Raw genomic sequence first — 20,959 nt, forward strand, 5'->3', positions numbered from 1 at the left:
TTTGATACCTTTAGCATCGTTGGTGCATTTTCATCTCTTGCAACATATAAGCAAACAATAGCATTTTACCAGTCAGTCTACACATTGATGTTCTACGTTTTCTTGACAAGAATCAACGTGTTATTCATGCAATGTTAGACATTAGGATCCGTTTTCAATTGATATCGATGTTATAGTATACAATTACCCTCCTCCTCTTATACTTGTAGTAACTTACACAGTATACCACCACCTAAAAAGCCAAGAATATGCTTGTCCTTAACGATAATCAAAATAAGGGATTCTCTCTGGAGCCTAGTCATTGCTTAGGGGGCTTTTGTTTGTATAATGATTTTGAGCTTTTGCTCATGACGGCAGATATAGCTCAACTGCGGCTCTCTTTTTGCTGACTTTCTCATACAGAAAACCAGGGGCTGAAATGTGATATTCAAATTTTGTTGGGAAAAGATCTATTAAGAAAAGAGTCAAAAAAAGTGAGTCCCTTAAAAGTTGGGAATCGATACATAAAAACAATACGCTGCAGAAAAAGGATCATAAAGCAAACGATAACAACTTACCGTTAGGTTGAAGAAACGGACAAGAACTTGTGTTTTCGACAGAAAAATTTCACATTTTATATTGAGCCCAAATTGAATAGAAAGCCAAAAGACGTGGCAGAGTCAAAACACATGTTTTATATTGTTCTAACCTCTTTATTTTTATCCTGATATTTTAACACATTAGACCATAAACAAGGTTAAAGTGCTACACGCACATGCTGACAAATCGTCTCACAATCTTACTACTATATATCTCTTTGTCAATCACAATTGCCTGTTTTTAGGATATCTCAACGAAGGATGTATTAAAGGATTTTGGGTTATAGAGGGCCTACGACAAGCAAGCGATTAGGGCTATGAGCAAGAGCATCAACACTCCAAACTTGCCTCCCTCAGCCATGAAAAAATAAGTTTGTCAACCCCTTCACCGCTTGTCGGTCAACGTTATGTTTGACATTCCACATGCGTTGAACGGAGTAAGAGGACATCATCTTACTCGAGGTCAATCTGTTTGAACCGGCTCCAACATTGTGGAAGAATTTCGTGTCCCCGTCCATTTCGAGAATTTGTGGACTTTCAGGAACACATGGAATCAAAACTCCAACCAAAAATGAGCAATGCAATTGTGTGTCGGAAACAAGATTCAATTGACGAAGGTTCACCTGGCTTCCAACCTCCTTTCACACCTTCAATAGCAGCTGCCCTGAGGGAACTCTACAAGAAGCATCACAATCCACACAAATATGAAACTGAAGCATGGTTTGTTTAGACCATGGGAAAATGATACAATCCTACAACTACAAGGACGTCCAGCTTTACTTTTAGTAAGAATAGTGATGAGGAGCACCTTAAAGGAATCAAGACGCGGATATCTTCAGAACGATGACGAAGACGGATATGACGCATGGAAACCAGTTCAAAGATGTGTCAGCCCTCAAGTACATCCCTAATTGAAGTCCGGGACATTTTACTAAAATCTGGGACTTGAAGTTCATTCATGGGTCACGTTTTAATCTGGTATTATTTTTCAATCATACACGTCTAAACTTTCGTTCATTTTGTGCTTTCAAACAAAAATTAAATCGCCATGCACTTCTAAACGTAAATTAATCGTGAACCAAAGGTTCACCTCATTGATCGGCCCTGGCCATGTCAGCCCCATGTTGTGCCAGGCCATTCCTAACCCGTCAGGCGGGATTGAAAGGCCAACGCATCATCAACCAGCACCACGACGCACTCAGTCGGACATCCGTGGTCTGCCACGACTGATCAATTTCAATTAATTATCATGTCAAGTGCTTGGCATTACAAGTTGATGGTGAAAGAGGTGTTAAAGATCATTTTGCTCGCATGGAACATTTAAAATCATCAGAAGTGTAATTCATTTTGATGCAATTAATATTATGCTCCCAATTTGGACACGTTATGAACAAGTTGTGCGTTATTTAAAAGCCGAATTTAGACGATTCTTAATACGATTTCCTGTGATGATGTGTTGAAATTGAATTGCAATCCTTCTCCGAATGGACTATATATTGAAAATGAATTTAAAGGCTCCATGGTCCAGAATGTTCCAAACCGCCTAGATGAGACTGGCGATGGCCAAGCAACATCATGTGGAGTGGGCCGATCTTGCATCATTAGGTTAATGGTCTTGGAGAGGGCAGTCAAAGACCAGACCCGGAGAAAAATCACAGGGATCGTTTCGGAAGTTGGCCAAGGAGCACAATGTCAGCAAAATACATTGAGGAATATTGTTGGGTATCTCAGGGTGGAATTGAAAGTCGTCCTTGCTTGCCAGCTAATCAGTCAGTCCTCCAGATTGAAACGACTTAAGAGATGAGACAGGATCAGCTCTTTCAAACACAAGCCATATCCAACCACGGTGATTTTGTTCTCCAAGAAGAAGGTGCTAACCGTCAATGTTGCAAAAAATAAATAAATGACTAACACTTGCTATCTCAGCCCATAACTGATGTGGTTCATTTCAGGACCAAGCATCCGGCCAACATCATGGCCTTTGACCTGGTTGCGGCAGATGGCAAGGCCATGCCCCGGATCTTTAATCAAGGAGTAAAGATCAACGCAGACATCTGTATAGATCTCCATTTTTGAAGTTGTCAAGCCATGGGTGACCATGACCTATGGAACATATGTCCATGTTGCCCTACAATTGAACAAAGCAACTCCTCACACCCACAAGGAGACTCAAGGAGGATAACATCACAGCCAGAGTTAGTTCCCTGGTGAGAATTTTTTTCTTCCCTTTTGAGCATTCTTTCACTGAAATAATGCTAGGAAAATGCTAAAATGCTCGACAACATTTCACAATGCCTGGATTGGCAAATCATGCTAAAGACCAATGCTGATAAAAAAATCCAATGCTTGCGGCCTTGAAATAATGCTAATTTAAAAAAATGAGCATCAAAAATTGTTACCTGGCCAGCTGGAGAGAGAGAGACCGAGAAAAAGGCAGAGAGATAGATAGATAGAGAGAGCAAAGAAGGAAAGAGAGCACGACTGTCACCTTTTCACATATGTATGCAATACAAGTACACTCCAAAATGCATCAACTGGAAAGATCTAATGTTTAAACAAATGAAAGCCCATGTTAGCTTCGCCATTCCTTGATTCCACTGAATGGAATTAAATGCTAGATTCGTTCAAAAATGGTGTCAAATTTGTAATTTCAAACAAGCCAATTTTCAAGTAACTAGGAAATTGATGATGTCAGCTTGAAAACGTCTATTGCAACGGCTTCAGGAAGTATGTCTTCCATTTCAAGACCGTAAATTTAGAACGATGACTTAAACGTAAAAATAAACAATAAAAACATTTAATACTAAATGTTTCAATAGCAGGAGTCCCCTTATTCTGCGTTTCATTTGGCTCCCCTCGTCCATTTTCTTAAATGAATGGCATTTAGTTCCGTTCCAAGTCAACAATATTGTTTGAAAACGAAAGTCTTACCCCCAATCAAAGCTAACGCCATCTAGCGCAATTCCAACCCAATTGGCTTTATGAAGCGTCTGTTTTGGCAAGACTTAGTGACTAGCCCTCTAGCAAGACTGAACGAAGCATCCCTCAACCGCGAAAGGTATGCTTGACAAAAATTACAAATCGTAATTTTCGATTTTTATTGTCACTACTGTGTGAGGCTAGATGGGGACAAATATGCTTACTCGAACGACTTGTTCCTATACAGGGTATGTCATGATTTTCGAAAAAGGGTCAGATTGGCATCACTTGCAATAATTTACAGCTGTCGAAGTTCAGCAGAAGGGCGGTGACAAGGGTGGCCAGTGAAATTTTGGGGACAAAAAGTACATGCCGTCAAAAGTGGACCTAACATCATCCACGATCCAAGAAAAAATAGCTAGATGCAAGCATTTGTTGAACTAGAAAGTAAATTTTCGATGTCTTGCAAAGTCTAATTTTGCCTCCTTATGATTTCCTTAAAATAAGTTGTAAGCCATGACTTTGGAAAAATGAATGAAGAGGTCAACTTGAGCTTTTGCCTCAGGTTCCAAAAGGTGACTCATAATTGATGAAATCCAAGTAAATTCCCTCAAACGGTGAACTGGAGAGAAATGGAATTTTCCTGCAATTGAATCCTTGCCAGCTCAGTCCGTTGACTATTTTTGAGTAACTGTTAGATTGATCATGTCAACTCCACAAGCGTCTAAGTAGATTAAACCAAATAAAGTCACCTCAAGCGTGATATTACTATTTTAGCATTCATGTTTTTATCGGCATCCATATTGAATTTTCTTTTACACATTAAATGATGAAGAAAACAGCAGCAGTTTTTTGAACAGCTTCAAAACCCAGTGATCTACATTTTGATTACATAAACGTATTCTTCTTGTCGATTTAGTGCCTATACACTTAAATTTTGGCTCCTCCTTTTAGCAATAAAAAGGTTTGGCAAACCCTGATCTGTTCTTTGCAATGGAATGGAAAATGGTTATTAGCAAATGAACCACCGCACTGAAATGATTTTAAAGGGAAATCGGATCAATAATATGCTTCAATTCCTACCATTCAAGTGTCAAATTCAAGACCCTAGGTTGAAAAAAATATGGTTGGTTTTTTTCTACGTTTCATCAACGTGTTTTTGAAAATCATGGCTCGTCACGCTGCCAGAAAAGAGGTCTGAAAACCACGAAAAACGGAGAAGAGCGACGACCATCTAGGACCTTCAAAACTCTTCCACTTGGCCTAGTCTGACTTTGAATCCGTTGGACAGCTCCAGAGCAAGTAAGTTCATGCTGATGAGCCTGGCATTTCGTAATCGGACGTCATTCCATCCATTGCAATCACGCCCATAGCCTTGGGTGAAGCAGGGAAACCCAGAGGGAGATCAGTTTATAATGTGGGCCCAGGAGGTAGTGTATAAAACAAAATCTGCACGACAGAGGGCGCTACTAGCCAGTCGTGACGTCATCACTAATCGGTCAGAAACTAGTTGTTGAGACAAGAGAAGTCATTCTATCCTGCTCATCACTTCTTGGCTGAGCCATTGTATTGTATTTTATTGTATTTTTTAAATGGGCGAGATATTCACATTCAACTTTGAGATGGGATTGAAAGGCTGCTATGATGTATGGAAAACAAGCCCATGATGCTCATTCACACTGCACTCGTGGCTTTTGCTGTGTCAAGGAAGGGTGTGAATTATTATGTTGTGATGTGAACAGAACTTTGCCAGAGGAGCATCTCAATTGAAGCAATGTTATTGAAATTTCCGGCTAATTATAATAATAAGGACAAAATCTAAAGTGCCCGTAAAAGTCGCCACCACTTTCAGCCCAATGAAAAGAGAGAGAAAGGGAGTCTAGAAAGTGGACCTTCAAAGTCCATCTACTACTAGAAGAGCTCAAGAACATGTTGAAAAGTTGGCAATTTCCTTACTATGATGTACGATATGCTTGTGATTAGTTTTTCTCCAACTTTTGTGGGGAACGTAAGGGGTAATCTTTGAATTGATATTTTAATTATTATTGCGTTCAATGTTCATATGGCCAAATCAGGATTGAAAGCCGAACTAAAATAAATGAAATCAGAGTCCGATGTAATGATTGATTGCACATATTCTCCGCCCAAGATTGCTTTAGTATTGCATAACCCGCATTGCCTACCATCAACATCCAAGCAACGGAATCGGATGATTGATATTTGCACCAGAAATTCGTGATTGTCGTAAATGTAAATCAACCAGATTATTCCTTTTTCAAAGCATGTCCTCCGCGTCCGAGGATGCCGGCTTGGTAACGCCCCCTATCGCCCAAACCCCGCCCAGAGGCGTAGTGGACATGGACCAGCAATCCGAGGATGGGGACACGTGTTCAGTCATGTCCATTGACGGCGATCCTTTGGTGGCGCCCTCCACGCCCACCCCCGCCGGGTCTGGGGGAGGTGGACGAGCCGGCACGCCTTCTGGCGTGGCCACACCCACGGCTCTGATGGCCCCGCCCTCTCCCGTGTCTAGGGATCAACTGCAGAAGCGAATCGAGTCGTTGCAACAACAGAATCGCGTGCTCAAGTGCGAATTGGAAACCTACAAATTGAGGGTCAAGAGTCTCCAGGAGGAAAACAAGGCCATTCGACAAGCCTCCGTTCACATCGTGAGTGACTGTCAGGCCAGAGCAAAAGCAACAAATACGCTTGAAAGGGCTTGAAAGGGCTTGAAAGGGCTCACTCGTGGGCAAAATGTAGCCTTGAACGAATTTTAGCACATATCCGCCATGTTTTCCCATGGGGACGTTTAGGCAAGCTCTGGCAGGTTCGTTTGTTTGCTGGTACCAATGTCAGTGATGCAAGTTTGGGGCTTCAAACACGTTTTTGAAAAGCTGGCCCTTCTTTCGCATTGCTATATGAGGAAAGGTCAGCTTCGTTAAAACCAGTTTGAAACGCCAATTTTGCATCACTGGCATTGGCAGGCAAGTTTGTTTGCTGGTACCAGCACTTGCCTAAATGTCCGAATAACGGCTGCTTTCACCATTGGCGGTGACCTGGGCGTTGATACGGGGGGGAGCATCATATTCTAGGGCTGGCCACATCCGCCAATGATTACTAAATCTTTGGGGGATTATTTATTAAGAAGAAGAAAATAGATTAGATCCTGTTTTGACCTACTGGGGATTGCACTTGCGGTAACGGAAAAAAATGATAACTTAATTCTAAGGGGGACTCAGGAGGAGTATTGGAAGATTCTCGGTCGGAAAGATTTTCACATTTCTGCGCTCAAAATAGTTTTAGAATGAAGGAAATTAAAGAGATGCAACGATTCTCATACAAGTCTCCATTCAAATTTACATTATTTTGACAAAATTCCCCTGGACGTAAAAGTAATTTGTAATTGTGTGGTTCACACCGTGAATTATATGCGATCCTGAAGTTTGATTGCGGAATGATGGAAGAAAGAAAATTTATTTCATGTCTCCAGTAACTGTGCGATGACTTTTCAGTTATGAGGGTGAGCTAAAATGCTTCTGAAATCTTCCTGAACGATAGGACAAAAATCAACTTTGTATTCGCCAAGTTAAACCACGAAAGCACTAACTTTACCAAACTTTTGTTGCTTTGAATGAAAATTGCAATTGATGAAACCCTATTTTGACGTCAATCGACACTGTCAATTCCAACCACTTCTACGAAAATTACTTTAACACGAACCAGTTTGAGAAGTAATTTCGCACGAAAAGCTCGATCGGAAAACTCATGATTTTCATATGGAAATCACAACAGAAAATAGCAAATCATTTCAGACGATAAATCATTTAATCACAGCCAAGTTTTTACCTTACATACGAGTTGGCATCTTGTGTGTTGGAAATTTCAACAGTTCATGGACTCGTTTTGGCTTACCTTTTAGCAAGCCAAAGCGGAGCAAGAGGAGGAGTTTATATCAAACACGTTATTGAAGAAGATCCAAGAGCTCAAGAAAGAAAAGGAATCCCTGGCTTTAAATTATGAACAAGAGGAGGAATGTCTCACCAACGATCTTTCCCGCAAACTCAACCAGGTATGTATGTATATATGTATTTCCACCAAGATCAGAATGGACCCTCTCCCATCCTTCCCAGTAAATGAGGTTCGTTTGGACTAGAAACGTCCCAAGTTGTTCCAACTTCCAGGTTGAATGAGTATCTGAGTCGTAAGCGAAAATGAATTTGAGAGCTGAAAATCTGTTTTAAGTTTGTTACATCTCCAAGACTTGTTGTTCTTGGCTCTGAACATTGCTTTAGTTTTGGCGCGAATAGGTTTTCTTTTATTGTACTGCTTCAATTGCTCCCTTTATTATCCTCGTTTTCATTCATTATTTAAGTTGAAAATTTTGTTGAGCAAAGAAAGGCCCTTTGCTGGATATATTTTTTATCCATTTTCGTTAGGTACGAAAAATACCCCCAAAAAGTAACTGACAACTGACTTGACTTAGGGAGAATTTCTTAAAACCCAATCAAAATCAGTTTTCATCAGTCCTTTTTTTTTAATTTTTAAATGATCCATTTATCTGACTCGCAATAGAGACTACATACATGCGGGCTAAACTTTTGAATTCACATTCACGTTATTGTTGATGGCCAACAACATTATAGCTCCGACAAGAAAAGATCCACTTGGAGCACACCTTGGAACAGGAACAGGAATGCCTGGTGAACAAACTGATGCGACGGATCGAGAAACTCGAGTCGGAGACCTCGACCAAGCAGAATAATCTGGAAACACTTCGTCGGGAGAAGGTCGAGCTTGAGAACACGTTGGAGCAAGAGCAGGAGGCCCTGGTCAACAAGTTGTGGAAGCGCATGAATAAGCTGGAAACCGAAAAGAGGCAAGTTCGAACACGTAACAGACACACACTTGGCAAACCAAAATTGAAGACCATCCATGAGAAGGAAAGAATTTCCCAAAGATTTGATATCGATTTTCATTCTCACAAAAAAAAAATGGAAAGATTATTTTTCCAGTTCTTGCATAATTTCAAATTAACTTAGAAACCTGCTACAATCGGATCTAATACCATCAAAAAAGTAGATGCTTGAAGATTTATTTTAGAACCGTTCAAAGAGCATTTAGTTGAGTGGTCAATGAAAATTTCTCAAAAGTCAATGAAGTTGAAGGTTTCAACAAAACCTTCAAGAAACGGCAAAATCTATAACATTGTGTGTCGTATGTAAATGTATGTGAATGCGTAACTAAGTGTGCACACCATGATTGTAAAACACATTTTCAAAGATTACATTTTTTTAGTGTGTTTTAAGTGACGTTGTATAGCATTTTTCAAGCTATTGCGAGACTGTGCAAGTAAAGGAAAATATTTATTTTTTTTTGTTTTTGTGACATTGAAAATCAATGTCATTTCTTTGAGAAATCGAATGTGAGCAATAAAATCAGAATTGTTCCCCATGGTTTTTTTGAGGGAGAAAAATGCCAAGATGTGTTTGGGAATTTCCGTCAAAACTCTAAAGGGTATTTGTACCACTGTGATTGGCAATTTCTCACCTAAGGAGATAATTAGACAACCTCCCCAAGTAGAGGTCCATTCAAGCGTATCATTCAATGTGATCTTCATTTGCGACCACCACAGACTCCAAAGTGGGCTCCTAAAGTCAACAGACTATGTTGCACCCACTCACCATGACTGCTGTACTTTTCCCGCAAATATCTGACTTCCTCCCCTTGAGAAGTCAACAAACAGTTGGCGTCATTCCATGGATCAAAATCATAGACAAAATGCCCAGCCCACCTTGCACAGTGCATGGATATCAGTAGTCAAAAAAATTAATTTGTTGGCTTGTTGAAGATAGCAGTACTCTGATATTGAGCAGAGATATCAGTGAAGTGATAAAATTACTGATGATGATGCGAATTGACTGATGGTTGTCATAGTTCTCGCTCTACCAAATGCCCAAAATCAGGATGCTGACCAAGATATTTTTTCTTAAATTATATTTACTTCTCATGGCTAAAGGGGGCTTAACGAATTTCGCTTCTTTCTCTTTCATAGCGGAAAATGATTCGTTTGTTAGTGCCAAGGATGGCATTGCCGTTACTTATAGCCACGTTTTTATTGCAGTTAGTTTTTGGACCTAAATTGTATTTGGGAATTATGATCAATGAACATTTGGCTTCCATTCGAAATCGAGTTCTAAAGAAAGACACTTTCACTACGAGACTGTTACTAACGATTACTATTAGCCTTGTGTTTCTTGACTTTTCAACAATTGGTCTTTGTTTTTAATATTCTTGATTGGTTTTTTTTTATCATCGTCAACTAGTAGATCTGCCTGAATTTTTACATGAGAAAGAGCAATTGTGTCGGTTTTGCAGTGTGTCTGATTAATCATGTTATTTGCTATGATAAAATATGTCGATATTCCGAAGCAAAATGTAAATTCAGGGGTAAAAAATGAAAAAGCAAAACACAAGAGGACATGGACAATTCGTTCATATTTTCGAACAAAAATCAAATTTGATGTAAGATAATTTTGAAAGATCTGATCCGATTTCGAATGAAATGATACGCATTACCAATAATCAGTTTCAATTTTATGTTCTATTCAAACAACTGATGCCAATGTCTTAAAGCCAAACTAGGCTACTCGAGAAACGCGTCTCCCAGCTCGCCGACCCCTTAGATATCTGGGCCCTAAGCCCAAGGACTTTGGTAGCTTTCGTGCATGACGAACTACGTATATCTGTGAATGTTTGTGCTTTCTTGCTTGAGCAGGTCGCTTCAGGTGAAGTTGGACCAGCCGGTGTCCGAACCTCCGTCCCCCCGCTCGATCAACGAGCTCAACAATGGTGATACCGCAGCTAACCTGGCCAATAATATCCAGCAGCTCCGACAAGAGGTGACCCGCCTCAAGAAGCAATTGGAGGCCGGTCAGGCTGAGCATGAGGCCAAGGTGGCCCGCTATGCCAAGGAGGAGCAAGAGATCCGCGAGGAGAACCTCAAACTCCAGCGGCGACTCCAACTGGAAATGGAACGTCGAGAAGCCTTGTGTCGAACCCTTTCCGAGTCAGAGTCCAGGTACGAACAGTCAATTGCGGGAGCCTTACATTGGGATGAGAGTTTGCGGTTCCGAGTGCGGAAATTGGCAGCGAGATACAAGTTCATTTTGAATCTGGGGATAGATAGCCAGGAAAAGTGAGGTTGGTCCCGATTTTTAAAAAAACAATTTTTCAATGAAGATTTTTGCGACTTCGTTTAAAACTTGTTGGCTAAGTGCATTTTTCTCAACTTCAAGCTTTGAGGTATCATAGGGAAAGGGTTTTACCAAAAAAAAAAAAGATTTGAGTTGTTTCAAGTTTCAATCTTAGTTAATTTTTTCTCAATTTTCATTGGGGAACAAAAAAAAAAAGATAAAAAATAGATTTTCCTACAATTTTGTGGTTAAAGTCTTCCCATATCTTCAACATTTATTGAATGTTTTTCAAAACAAGCTTGCTTTTTTTCCCTCCGAAAATTCCGTCCCCTTCAGTTTGGAGATGGAGGAGGAGCGTGTCTACAATGAGATGAGCAGTCACATCATCAGCGGAATTGGTGGTCCGGTTGTTGCCCCTGTACCTGGTGTCGTCGTTCCTGTGAGAAAGGTCTCGGCGGCCATTCATCACCGCACACGCACCTTATCCAGTCCCATCCCACCAGTCGTCTCAGCAGGCCTAGTGGGCGTGGCCCTGCCACCTCCCCTCGCAAATAACCCCGTGTCTCCACCTAACATCAAGTTCAACGTGACACCCCCACAAGCATCCAACTCTTTGCCCAAACGAGCGCCTTAAAAGGAGGCCAGATATTATGGAAAACCGCCCCCAGAACCCCCAATGTGATGAAAAGGACCTTCTACAACAACCACAACCTTCTCCAATCGTTCCCATCTTTCCAGCACTTACACACATACCGAAAGAATAGTTCCCTTAGATCCCAATTAACGACAACAAAAACACCGGAACCGCAAATCCCATGAATCGCTAAGTCTCTTCTATGGCATCTCGTGTATGTCTAAGAGTTGGAGAGGAGTCGAAGTGGATCCAGAAATTAGGACTTGTCCTCTTTTGTTATGGAATTTGAATCTTAGGTTTCGTGAGTCGTTCTGAGCCCATCTTGGTTGCGTACTTGGTTTGAAATCCCTTATTTGACTCACAAAACAGGCCTTTTTGTGCGTAAGATATCACCTTTTAAATGAATTAACTACAGTTTGCCAAATGCTTCAACCCAACCTTACCAGATTTTGCATTGAAGGTGTGATTTCATTTAGAAAACACTATACCACATTTGAAAGAAGATTGGCGTCCAACGAAGTAACCTTTGATGATGAAAACCTAAGCAACAACCACATTAAGGTGAACATCAACATGAATAATTACTCACTAAGTCCATCTTATCCTCCAAGTCATTATTCCCACTGAAGTGTGAATGATATAGAGCACTTCTTGAAGACCATAACAAGAAAAATGAAATTGGTGAACTTAAGATTTTGTAAAGAAACACCTAAAAATTAACAGAATGGTTCAATTGACAACACTGTTGAGGCTTTGGTTTGAAACTCACGCACGCTCTTAAAAAGTTGCCCATTTTCATCTGTAATGAATTTCAGTGATCAGCTTTTGGTAATGAAATGAATCACCGTCTCTTTTATAGTGATGATTTTTTCATTTGGATGTATTCTGAATGGTTTGAAGGAAAAAAAAAGTCCATAAAATGTGGATCGAGCAATATGAGACTCGTGATTAACAGCCCCAACGAGTCCGGATCACGAAACCTAGGTATCAACTTTCACTGTTTTGTCACCGAATATCTCTCTAAGCCGGTCTCGAAGCTCGGTGTGTTGCTCTGCCGATTTGAGCCCTTTGAATTCCAATAGTTCCGCTTCATTGCTCCCGTTCTTCTTCCTCGGATCATCATGATTACCATTATTATTATTATTTTTATGTACACTATCCCATTCTCTGATCCTCATTGCTTCTTGACTCGTTTATTTGTTTTCCTATCAGATCGTTTTCATCGTCTCACCAATCAAATCAAGACACGTTTGCCTTCGGTTCTCTTATTATGTCGATTCAATTGGTTTTCTAAAACAGCCCAAGTTACTACTATTCCTGTCCAAATATATCACTGTATTGAGAGAATTCAACCCACCCGCAACTCAATCCCTAGATTTTATTGCAGAAGCATCATTAAGATTAAAAATTGGTGGAGTACGTACATGCGGGTCTAATTTTAGGCCAATTTCCTTCAAGCAGTAAAAATAGGTCGGCAAATGTACGACCTAGAGGGCTAGTCAAGCCCTGGCACGCCTTCCAGTACGACCCAACATCAACCCACCGTTTGGAGAGGTTCAAAATAACACGAAAAATGTCTGATAAAGGTACTTTTGGAAGTAACACGTTTTGAGCTTAGGTTAGACAAACTTGAGAAATTTGAGGGGTCGGATTTTTTCATCAATTTTCAGTTTTATACACATTAGCTATGGGAAGTAAAGGAAATTCAAGAAAAAAACGTAGTGCAGCATCCTGGGGATTATGTGGAGGGAGAATTTAGTTGATAAACCTCAGAGCCAACTCGCACCATAATTCAATTGAATCTTCAACTGTTGATTGAAGATTTGTTGCAAAACTCAAAAAATATCATTATTTTCTGTAGTTCTGTCAGTGTCAATATTTTGGATCACTCATGCAAGTTCGAATTAATAACAAATTCAGTCAATGCCCGGTGTAGGTTGGCTATGATGTTTGTCTAAATTCTCCGTCCAAAAAAGCCCAAAATCAGGGGTCCGGCGCGCACAGTTTTCAGCAAGTTTTCTTTACCTCATATGGCTAATTGTCCTCAAATAGAACAGAAGGTCCACGAATTTGTCAGACTAATCCGATTATTGTTGTTAGTAGATAAATTAGGCTCACGAGGAAGGTTTGAACCTTTGAACCCAAAATGGCCGATTAAAGGTGATATGATATGAATTTAATACAAACATTGTTTCTATCTGTAATACATGAATATTTTAAGGCTGGGAAGGTCGGGAAATACTACCATTGCTTGGTGTTTATTCCAATGCTTTTACTCCACGAGTTATCTCGAGTTGTTTACAGATGCTCATTGATTTTCCTACGTTTTTTTTGTTCATTGAAAACCGAGCGATATGGTCGCTTTGTGGGAAGACGGTTGACAACTCTCAAGGGAACACTAAATAACATTCATGGTCTGATCCCCCTGACCTCATCTCAGTGGATTAATTGTAAAGGTTCCTGATGTCCTTGAAGGTCATCTGGGCGTCAATCATATTAGTAATCGTTTGCTTCTCAGCCTCTATCTGGCAAGCCCTTGAAAGAGCAACGCTTAATGATGAGCCAATTTCAATTTGAGGATACTGTTAGCTGGCCTTCGCTCAGTCACAATGTTGTAAAACATTGCAGAAAATCAATACATAAATTTCACAAAAGTAAACTTGTACTTATTTTTTTTTTGAGCAGTTTTTTTACCACGTTCCTAAATAGTCTGCCTTGTACGGGACAAAAGAAGGCGATAAATATGTGTATTGAAATTTCATAAATTTTCAGACATTTTACATTATTCGATTCGTGCTCTCACTTTTTCATCTTTCTGCCAATTATCATAAACCGGATTTTTGCCAATTGCTTTTAAAACACTTTTGAGGTCTACGCGTTTGTAAAGCCTGGAATTAAAGGTTGCTCTTGAAATCCATTTTTCAATGTTCTGTTAAGAGCTGAATATGAAACACGTCCTAAAATAAGGTTCTATCAGAACAATATTACAACCACTTGTTTTTTCCCTGATGCAAAAAAATGTGTTTTGACTCGACCGAATAAGGAACACGCAAAAGGGCTCGTTCCAATTTGTAGCGGGTAAAATTGCTTAGAAAATTATTCCTTTTCTACCGTATATTGCATATGGGAAATGACCTCTCAAAGCCAGGGATGAGAAATCATTAAAAGCCATTTTTGACCACTTGGCAGAAAATGGTGGCAGAAAGTGGCAGAAATTCCTTCAAAGTGGATTTTTGCCAACGGGGATATAACTTGGATGGGAAATTATTAAAAGCCATTTTTGACCACCTGGCAGAAAATGGTGGCAGAAATTCCTTCAAAGTCGAATTTTACCATCGCTGCTCAAAGCACAATCCGTCTAAAGAAATAGCAAAACGTCGGTTGCGAAAATGCTCTTGAAAGTCATAGGCGAGTGTCTTAAGCAATACCATTGTTTGCTCTTGGGCCCCAAAAATAGGCCTCGACTTTTTTCATTTGCTTTTCACGTCGAAGAAATTGTCCAAGAAATTGGACAATTGTTAATCAGCTTTACGAACTATGCTACATATGTGAACCAAAGAGAGCAGAAAACCGGTCGTCGCTCTGTGTAAATATTTCTTTGATTTCTCGAGGTCTACCCATAACCTACCTCAATATTGTCAGAGACAGAATGACTTCTTTCTTATAAACTCCGCCAAGATGTAAATAAACTGTTGAAATCCAATCAAAGAGGAATAGCCGAGGTTCAAGTAGTACAGTACCCTAACCCAAAGAGAAACTGGTGCACATTTGAACAGGTTGTTCGACTTCATGTTGTTCCCTAAACCGAAACTCCTCGCCATAAAGTGACACATTCGGATGGGCAGTTTTCTTGTTTCAGGGATTTGTCCACGGGGTCAAAGATCTATCCACGGTCAGGCTGACACTCCAGGGGTGACAAATTTCTCATTTCTCAAGAAGGCTCGGAGAAGGAAAAGGAGGGGGCGGTGGAAGAAGGGAGGAGGGGGATTCTCCTGGCCTCTGCTGCCATGTTTAGGGGAAGCCAATTTTGAGCGGGACACCATTAACTGGCGCCACCTGGTCAACAGGGGGTTAAAACTAAGCGTTGTTAGGACAATTGAGTCCGACTAAAAAGAGCAAATTAGACCGTGATGGTTGCTCTCTGCCAGAATCTCACCAAAGGTGGGCACAGTCACTGGTCTTTGAGAGTGGGTTACCGCTTTCGTTCGAGCAAGATCAACGATTTTTTTTCTTTTTTTTTTAGATATTTATGGATTGGCTGTGCCTGTCTTACTAAGCCATGTTTCCCACTTTTTTGACTTGACTACTTGACTTGGTCTACATTTCACAAAGCATGATCCAAAATGTTCAGCACTTTTTTAAAAGAGGAAAAGAGTGTGTTCAAAATCAATGCCAAAACGAATAAACCCAACCAAATAGTCCACTTTTCAGTCAAACAACGTGTGGCCACCTTTGTTTTATATGATTGCTCATCGTGTTTTCTCTCGTCCGTATTGTCACATCCCTGTTAAAGTGTATATTTCGCCGACCCCACCAAAAACTCAGTGAAATGAAACCAATGTTAAAAGGGCATGATGAATACGGATGGAATAGTTGCTTGGTTGCTTGGCTGGTTGGATGGTTGGATGGCACCTGGCGCCCCAGGCGAGATGACGACGACAATGTCGACGACTACCACGACCATGATGATGAACCATGTCGAGAGCGGAGTATCTCGAAAATGTGCCAGATGGTGAGCTGGACAACCACACACACTCAGGTAGCCAGTTGGGGGTAGTCATAATCCGAGAGGTGATCCGACCCATAGAACGACCGAAACGACGACCACGTCGTCAGGCCACACATTCCATTCTTCAAAAGCAACTGGCTGATCCTCTGAGGGCTTACCTGCTGCTATACTTTGAGATGGGTTTTCTGGGCCTCCTCACTGTATTGTACGTGCCTCTCTCTCTCTCTCTCTCTCTCTCTCTCTTTGGAGTTCATTCCCGCATAAGCAGGCCGTGCAGAGGCCTGTTCACATTCTTGCCACGGCTGCACTAGATTTCTGCTCAATGATGGACCTGCAAATACAGGGATGGGCGTATTGATAATCTAGCATGAATCGTCAGTGCCTCCAAACACTTTTAGGGTTAGTTAGCATGGCGGATCCCGATTCCATTAGAAGTGTGGTTACGAAGGCCATCAGTGAGGCATCTCGTCTGTGGATAACATTATGGAAACTTGTTCCTCTAGTTATGAACATGGACCATGCGTCGGGAGATATCTGGAAAAAATGCAAAGCTTCGTGAAAGTGTCTTTACAATCGATATTGTTGACGCATAAGAGTGCCTAAACCTGTATTGGGCTCATCACACGAATATTTGACATGGACATCGTCTTGGAAGGGCCAATGTTCACCAAAGTCGATGAGTCACATATGAGTTTTACGTCTTTAGATTGGAGGATCGAAATCTTTAGATAATTTAAAGATCTCTGCTCCTTTTTATCATTTAGTATTTGCACCGGTTAGCATCGTTCTAGTTGTGGAGAAAAGTGGAATTTACCACGTTTGACCTTCCGTTCCAATTTTGAAGACAGTGTGGTGTTGCTTATTCCAACTGCCATAAGCATTGGTGATGAATAAAATGATTTATATATCTACCACATTTTTCCCCGAGCCACAAAGTAGCTAGCAGAGTGGTGGAAAACCACAGCAGCTTGTTGCCGTCGTTGGTTTTTCCACCTGGACCCTAGGCACTCACTTACTCATTCACCTACATGGTTTTATCTAGATCGCACATCTCTCTACGAGTCAATGCCAAACATTTTGCGCTGGAATGAATGCATTTTCTTTCTATCCACCTAAATCGGCCTCTCCCCAAATGTTACCACGTTGAGCTCGAGCACTCCAACAACAACCACAACCAACCATGACGAATACGGCTTCGACTAAGGTATAAGTTTCATTCAGTCATCAGCAACAACCATCATGATGAACCTGCACCACCTGGCAGATATGGAAAACACATTCTTCGAGGGTCTTCATCAAGCCGGTCTACACGCACACAGAGAACCTCAGAACTTGTCAGGGGGCTGGTGCATTCATCTCCTCACCTGAAACAACCCAAAAGTGCTATGATGACTACTGTAAAGTTTACTAACACAGCCGATCCACCGACCGACCCACCGACCGACCATATGACCCGTTTCATTGATAGAGACACTCTTCCTGAAAGTTGTGCTTTGGTGAAACAGGTGATTGTGAGGTTTTTAGAATTAGTTTCTTCGAGAGTTCCGCAACAATCTGGAGATGGGCATCAAGAAATCCTTTTGTAAAGAGTGCATTAGGTATCTATGACTGAGTTATCCCAATTGAATTGAAACCAAGGATCCTCTTGCTTCAAGCAATTCTCATGTTTAGGTTTCCAACTAGTGTCAGTGAGTGCCAGTACAATGATTGATTTAAGTACAAAAAGACCCCATTTGACTCCTAATTAAATATGATCTGTTATTTAAAAGATTTTTACCGCCAAACTTGAAATTGACTTTTGACACAGAGCACTTTTGCCAGCAGATGCTATCATCAGATCAATTCTACCGTGAAAGCAAAATGCAATTATCAATGCTAAGTTTGAGGGCAAGTAATTGACTAGTCAAATCCTGACCTTTGAGTACGGCATCATTGTCCCTCATTCTTGTTACAAAACATATTACTCCAGTTAGCCAAGCGAACACGTTGTCATTTCGAAACCAATTTGGGTTTTTTATTTTGTAGAAAATTGCCCAACTTTGCGCATATAGTGTCTCCATTTAAGCGATATTTTACAGGTGAGTGCAACACCATGCGGCATACCAGGCGTTCCGTCTCTGGTCATGACAATGGCATTGGTTGGAAGTGCTGAAGGGCATCCATTCCATACGATTCTTGAACCGACTTTGGGAATCAGACTACTAATCACTTTTTTTCAGGAAAGGGGGAGGAGGGCATTTATTTCAACTTTGAGTCAATCGTAGAGCTACTCAATTAGGTAACAGCTCCCTGAGTGTGTAGACAAACATATTCCAGAAGGCCCCCGTGATCCCAAGCGCTGTTGTTGCTATTGCTATTGCTGCTGCTGCTGCTGCTGCTGCTGCCTCGTTCTTCTTTTTTCCTCCTTGTTCTTTTCCAGACACCCGATTGCATTGGAGGCTCTTGATTGAAGAGTGGAAGCAAATTTGCCAGCTCCATACATCGACAATCGTCCGACTCTATGTAGTATGTACGTCGTACACTATATACTATCACATGCAGTGCAGTACTGCTCGTACACACACACTCACACACACACTAGGAACTCCGAGGTGGACGACTCTGTGTAGTGTAGACAACGGAAAAATTTCTCGCCTTCAAGGCAAACAGATCAAGCTGTTCTTCGTTTCCGAACATCTGGTCTCCTTCAACAGAAAAGTGCCCACAGCTCATCCAATGTATTAGTAAGTGCAGGACTACGAGTACATACACTGACTGACTGACTGACTGACTGACTGTTCAATGGGAAAAAGGAAATTGGAACGCCGTGAATGAACTCCAATGGCAAAGATTATGTTTCGGTTTTTTTTTTCTCTTTTGACAATCAGATGTGTTTGAGCCTGCAAGGAAGGCTATCAAGGAATCTTGTTCTACTTTTTCGGATCTGCAGAGTGACGAATTCACTTTTGACCTTCAAGATAACAGGGCATCCAAGTTGAACTTATCCCATGCGAGTACTTTTCACGTCCATGCCACAGACCATCTTTTTCACCACAATAGAAATGTTCTGGAGCCCCTACATTGCGGGAACACACCCTACTTAATGGATTTATAATTCCCGCCCCAATCCAACCCGAATATCGATACATTTATTGGCTGTCAAAGAACATACTAATCCTCTCAACCCACTAGGCCTTTAAAGAGGAGTCCCCGCTCCTCCTCTCTCCGGACACGTTTCCACTTGCGACCTCTCCGACCTCCTTCAATCCGAATCAGCTGATAACAACAAAAATCATAATAATACGATCCGAATCCCCTCTTGTCGAGAAACGAGCGACCGGCTCAACAATCCCGCGGGTGGGCAACTCGCTCGTTGAATCCCCGGCGAGCAACCGACGCTCGGAGTTGGTTGGACGGCCGCAAAAGGAGCTCAGTTTCTCCCGAATCGACGCCCGGTGCACACGACCCATGATTGGATGGAGTTATCGTTAAGTGTACTGATCGCAATAACAAATAGAAACGAGTTCAATTGCACTGACAAACACGTCGTGAGGACAGTCGAACCCGTCGAGTTGCCTCCTCCCATGTCAGTCTCCATTTTATGCTATTGTTGCGTGCTGTGTTACAAAGAGTGTTCCCCTGATTATTAAAGGTAAGTTCAAATGAGCGTCATTTGGTGGCAAGATGTTCTCCGAAGAGATAATATTAAGTGCACCATGGGGCCCCCCTGAGATCCATCTGTTCGTGAGTGTTGTTTTAAATGATCGTGATTATGGAAACATCGCCAAGATGTTGCGGATCCTTTTTGGTTTTGGTTTTTTTCGGCCTGGCCATCCATCAATGATTGGAGAGGATTGGAGATCTTCTTTTTACTCACTCATCATCGTCCTTGGCCTGAACCGAAGATTCAACCAGTGGTTGTTTGGTGTGAATAGGTCCGGATAAAAACTATTTCAAGGGATCGGCATCCGGCAGTGGGTGGATAATTCCTCCTCCTCATCGTCATTGATGGACTCCACTTCTTCTGATCCGAAGCGAGTTCATTCATCATTCAGCATTAGAAAACCCACATTACGCATTCGATAGGATTGTCAATGGCATCAGGGAGGCTTGATCAGGAAACGCCAGGGCTGCATGCCATTCAATTCAGGGAGTTGTCGCAGACGGTATGTACCCCGTGTGCACCGTACACATCATATAAAGAAGGCCTTCAGTTGTTCGACTAGGGACTCTACTTGAATTATGGCTGTGGAGTTGAATAATCCCGAAGCAGGTGTTCGGGTTTCATCCGTCGACATTTCGCCTCGATTCCGTTTCGTCCAAGGTGTCGTTCGTCTTCAAGAACGAACGAGTGAGTGAATGAGTAAGAGACCTTGTACTCGGTCGGATCTTGAATCTCGTGCAAGGCTAAGTCAGGAATAATCCTGGGGGGTTCTTTGGTTCGTTCAAAATCAGCCAGAATCTCAGACCACGAGTGACTTTTCTTGAGTTTTTTTTTTTCGTGTTTCAATGTTTCCAACCAACGACAACAAGGAAAGGGGGGTATTCAGGTTCATTTTCTTCTCATCCACCTGCTATTCTGGAATGTGGTATGATGTAGCCTCTCGGTGTCTCTCTCTCTCTCTCTCATTCTCATTGACCAAACAATTCAAATCGATAACTCCCTCCCATATGCAAGTCCACATGCATTGTTGGATCGAAATGGACCTTTTTTTGATATTGGCATAGTTCAGAGGGCCAAAAGCAACATTTTGGATTTTTAGGGCCTCCTCAGAACGCCAGTTATATCGTGTAGAGGATCCATGGTTGGTTCCAGAAGCCCGTTGTGATTGCGCTTAAGTCCATCTTTTTTTCGCTTTATGGGAGGCTGATTTCCTGATGAGAGCGACACGTGCGATACCCGGGGATTCCCCCCAAGCCCCCCCCC

General features: G+C 41.5%; 2 protein-coding genes across 7 annotated transcripts in view; both read left to right on the forward strand.

The window, feature by feature from the left end:
* Positions 1 to 4,658: 4,658 nt before the first annotated feature.
* Positions 4,659 to 12,676, forward strand: LOC131891562 (coiled-coil domain-containing protein 6-like). 6 transcript variants are annotated; one of them, XM_059241169.1, is made up of 6 exons: positions 4,659 to 4,799; positions 5,779 to 6,166; positions 7,417 to 7,566; positions 8,141 to 8,373; positions 10,273 to 10,575; positions 11,027 to 12,676. In XM_059241169.1, exons 2-6 carry the CDS (start codon positions 5,780 to 5,782, stop codon positions 11,322 to 11,324), a joined length of 1,371 nt encoding a protein of 456 aa, XP_059097152.1. In that variant the 5' UTR covers positions 4,659 to 4,799; position 5,779; the 3' UTR covers positions 11,325 to 12,676. The 6 variants fall into 6 exon arrangements, 1 of the variants encoding a protein (XP_059097152.1); XR_009374423.1 differs by lacking the exon at positions 4,659 to 4,799 and having other exon boundaries at positions 5,761 to 6,166; positions 11,027 to 11,625; positions 12,309 to 12,676; XR_009374422.1 differs by lacking the exon at positions 4,659 to 4,799 and having other exon boundaries at positions 5,761 to 6,166; positions 11,027 to 11,625; positions 12,350 to 12,676.
* Positions 12,677 to 19,329: 6,653 nt separating this feature from the next.
* Positions 19,330 to 20,959, forward strand: part of LOC131892012 (transcription factor ATOH8-like) — a 6,878-nt gene continuing 5,248 nt past the window's right edge. The window contains exon 1 of the mRNA XM_059241732.1: positions 19,330 to 19,684. The gene's annotated coding sequence lies outside the window, so the exon portion shown is untranslated. The remainder of the gene's footprint in view (positions 19,685 to 20,959) is intronic.

Source organism: Tigriopus californicus, chromosome 12 (assembly GCF_007210705.1).
Source record: "Tigriopus californicus strain San Diego chromosome 12, Tcal_SD_v2.1, whole genome shotgun sequence".
Classification (NCBI taxonomy): domain Eukaryota; kingdom Metazoa; phylum Arthropoda; class Copepoda; order Harpacticoida; family Harpacticidae; genus Tigriopus; species Tigriopus californicus.

Coding starts and splice junctions, on each gene's coding strand:
- LOC131891562 (XM_059241169.1), top strand. CDS start 5,780: ATGTCCTCCGCGTCCGAGGATGCCGGCTTGGTAACGCCCCCTATCGCC. Junction 7,567..8,140: donor TTTCCCGCAAACTCAACCAG/GTATGTATGTAT, acceptor ACAACATTATAG/CTCCGACAAGAAAAGATCCA. Junction 8,374..10,272: donor AAGCTGGAAACCGAAAAGAG/GCAAGTTCGAAC, acceptor TTGCTTGAGCAG/GTCGCTTCAGGTGAAGTTGG.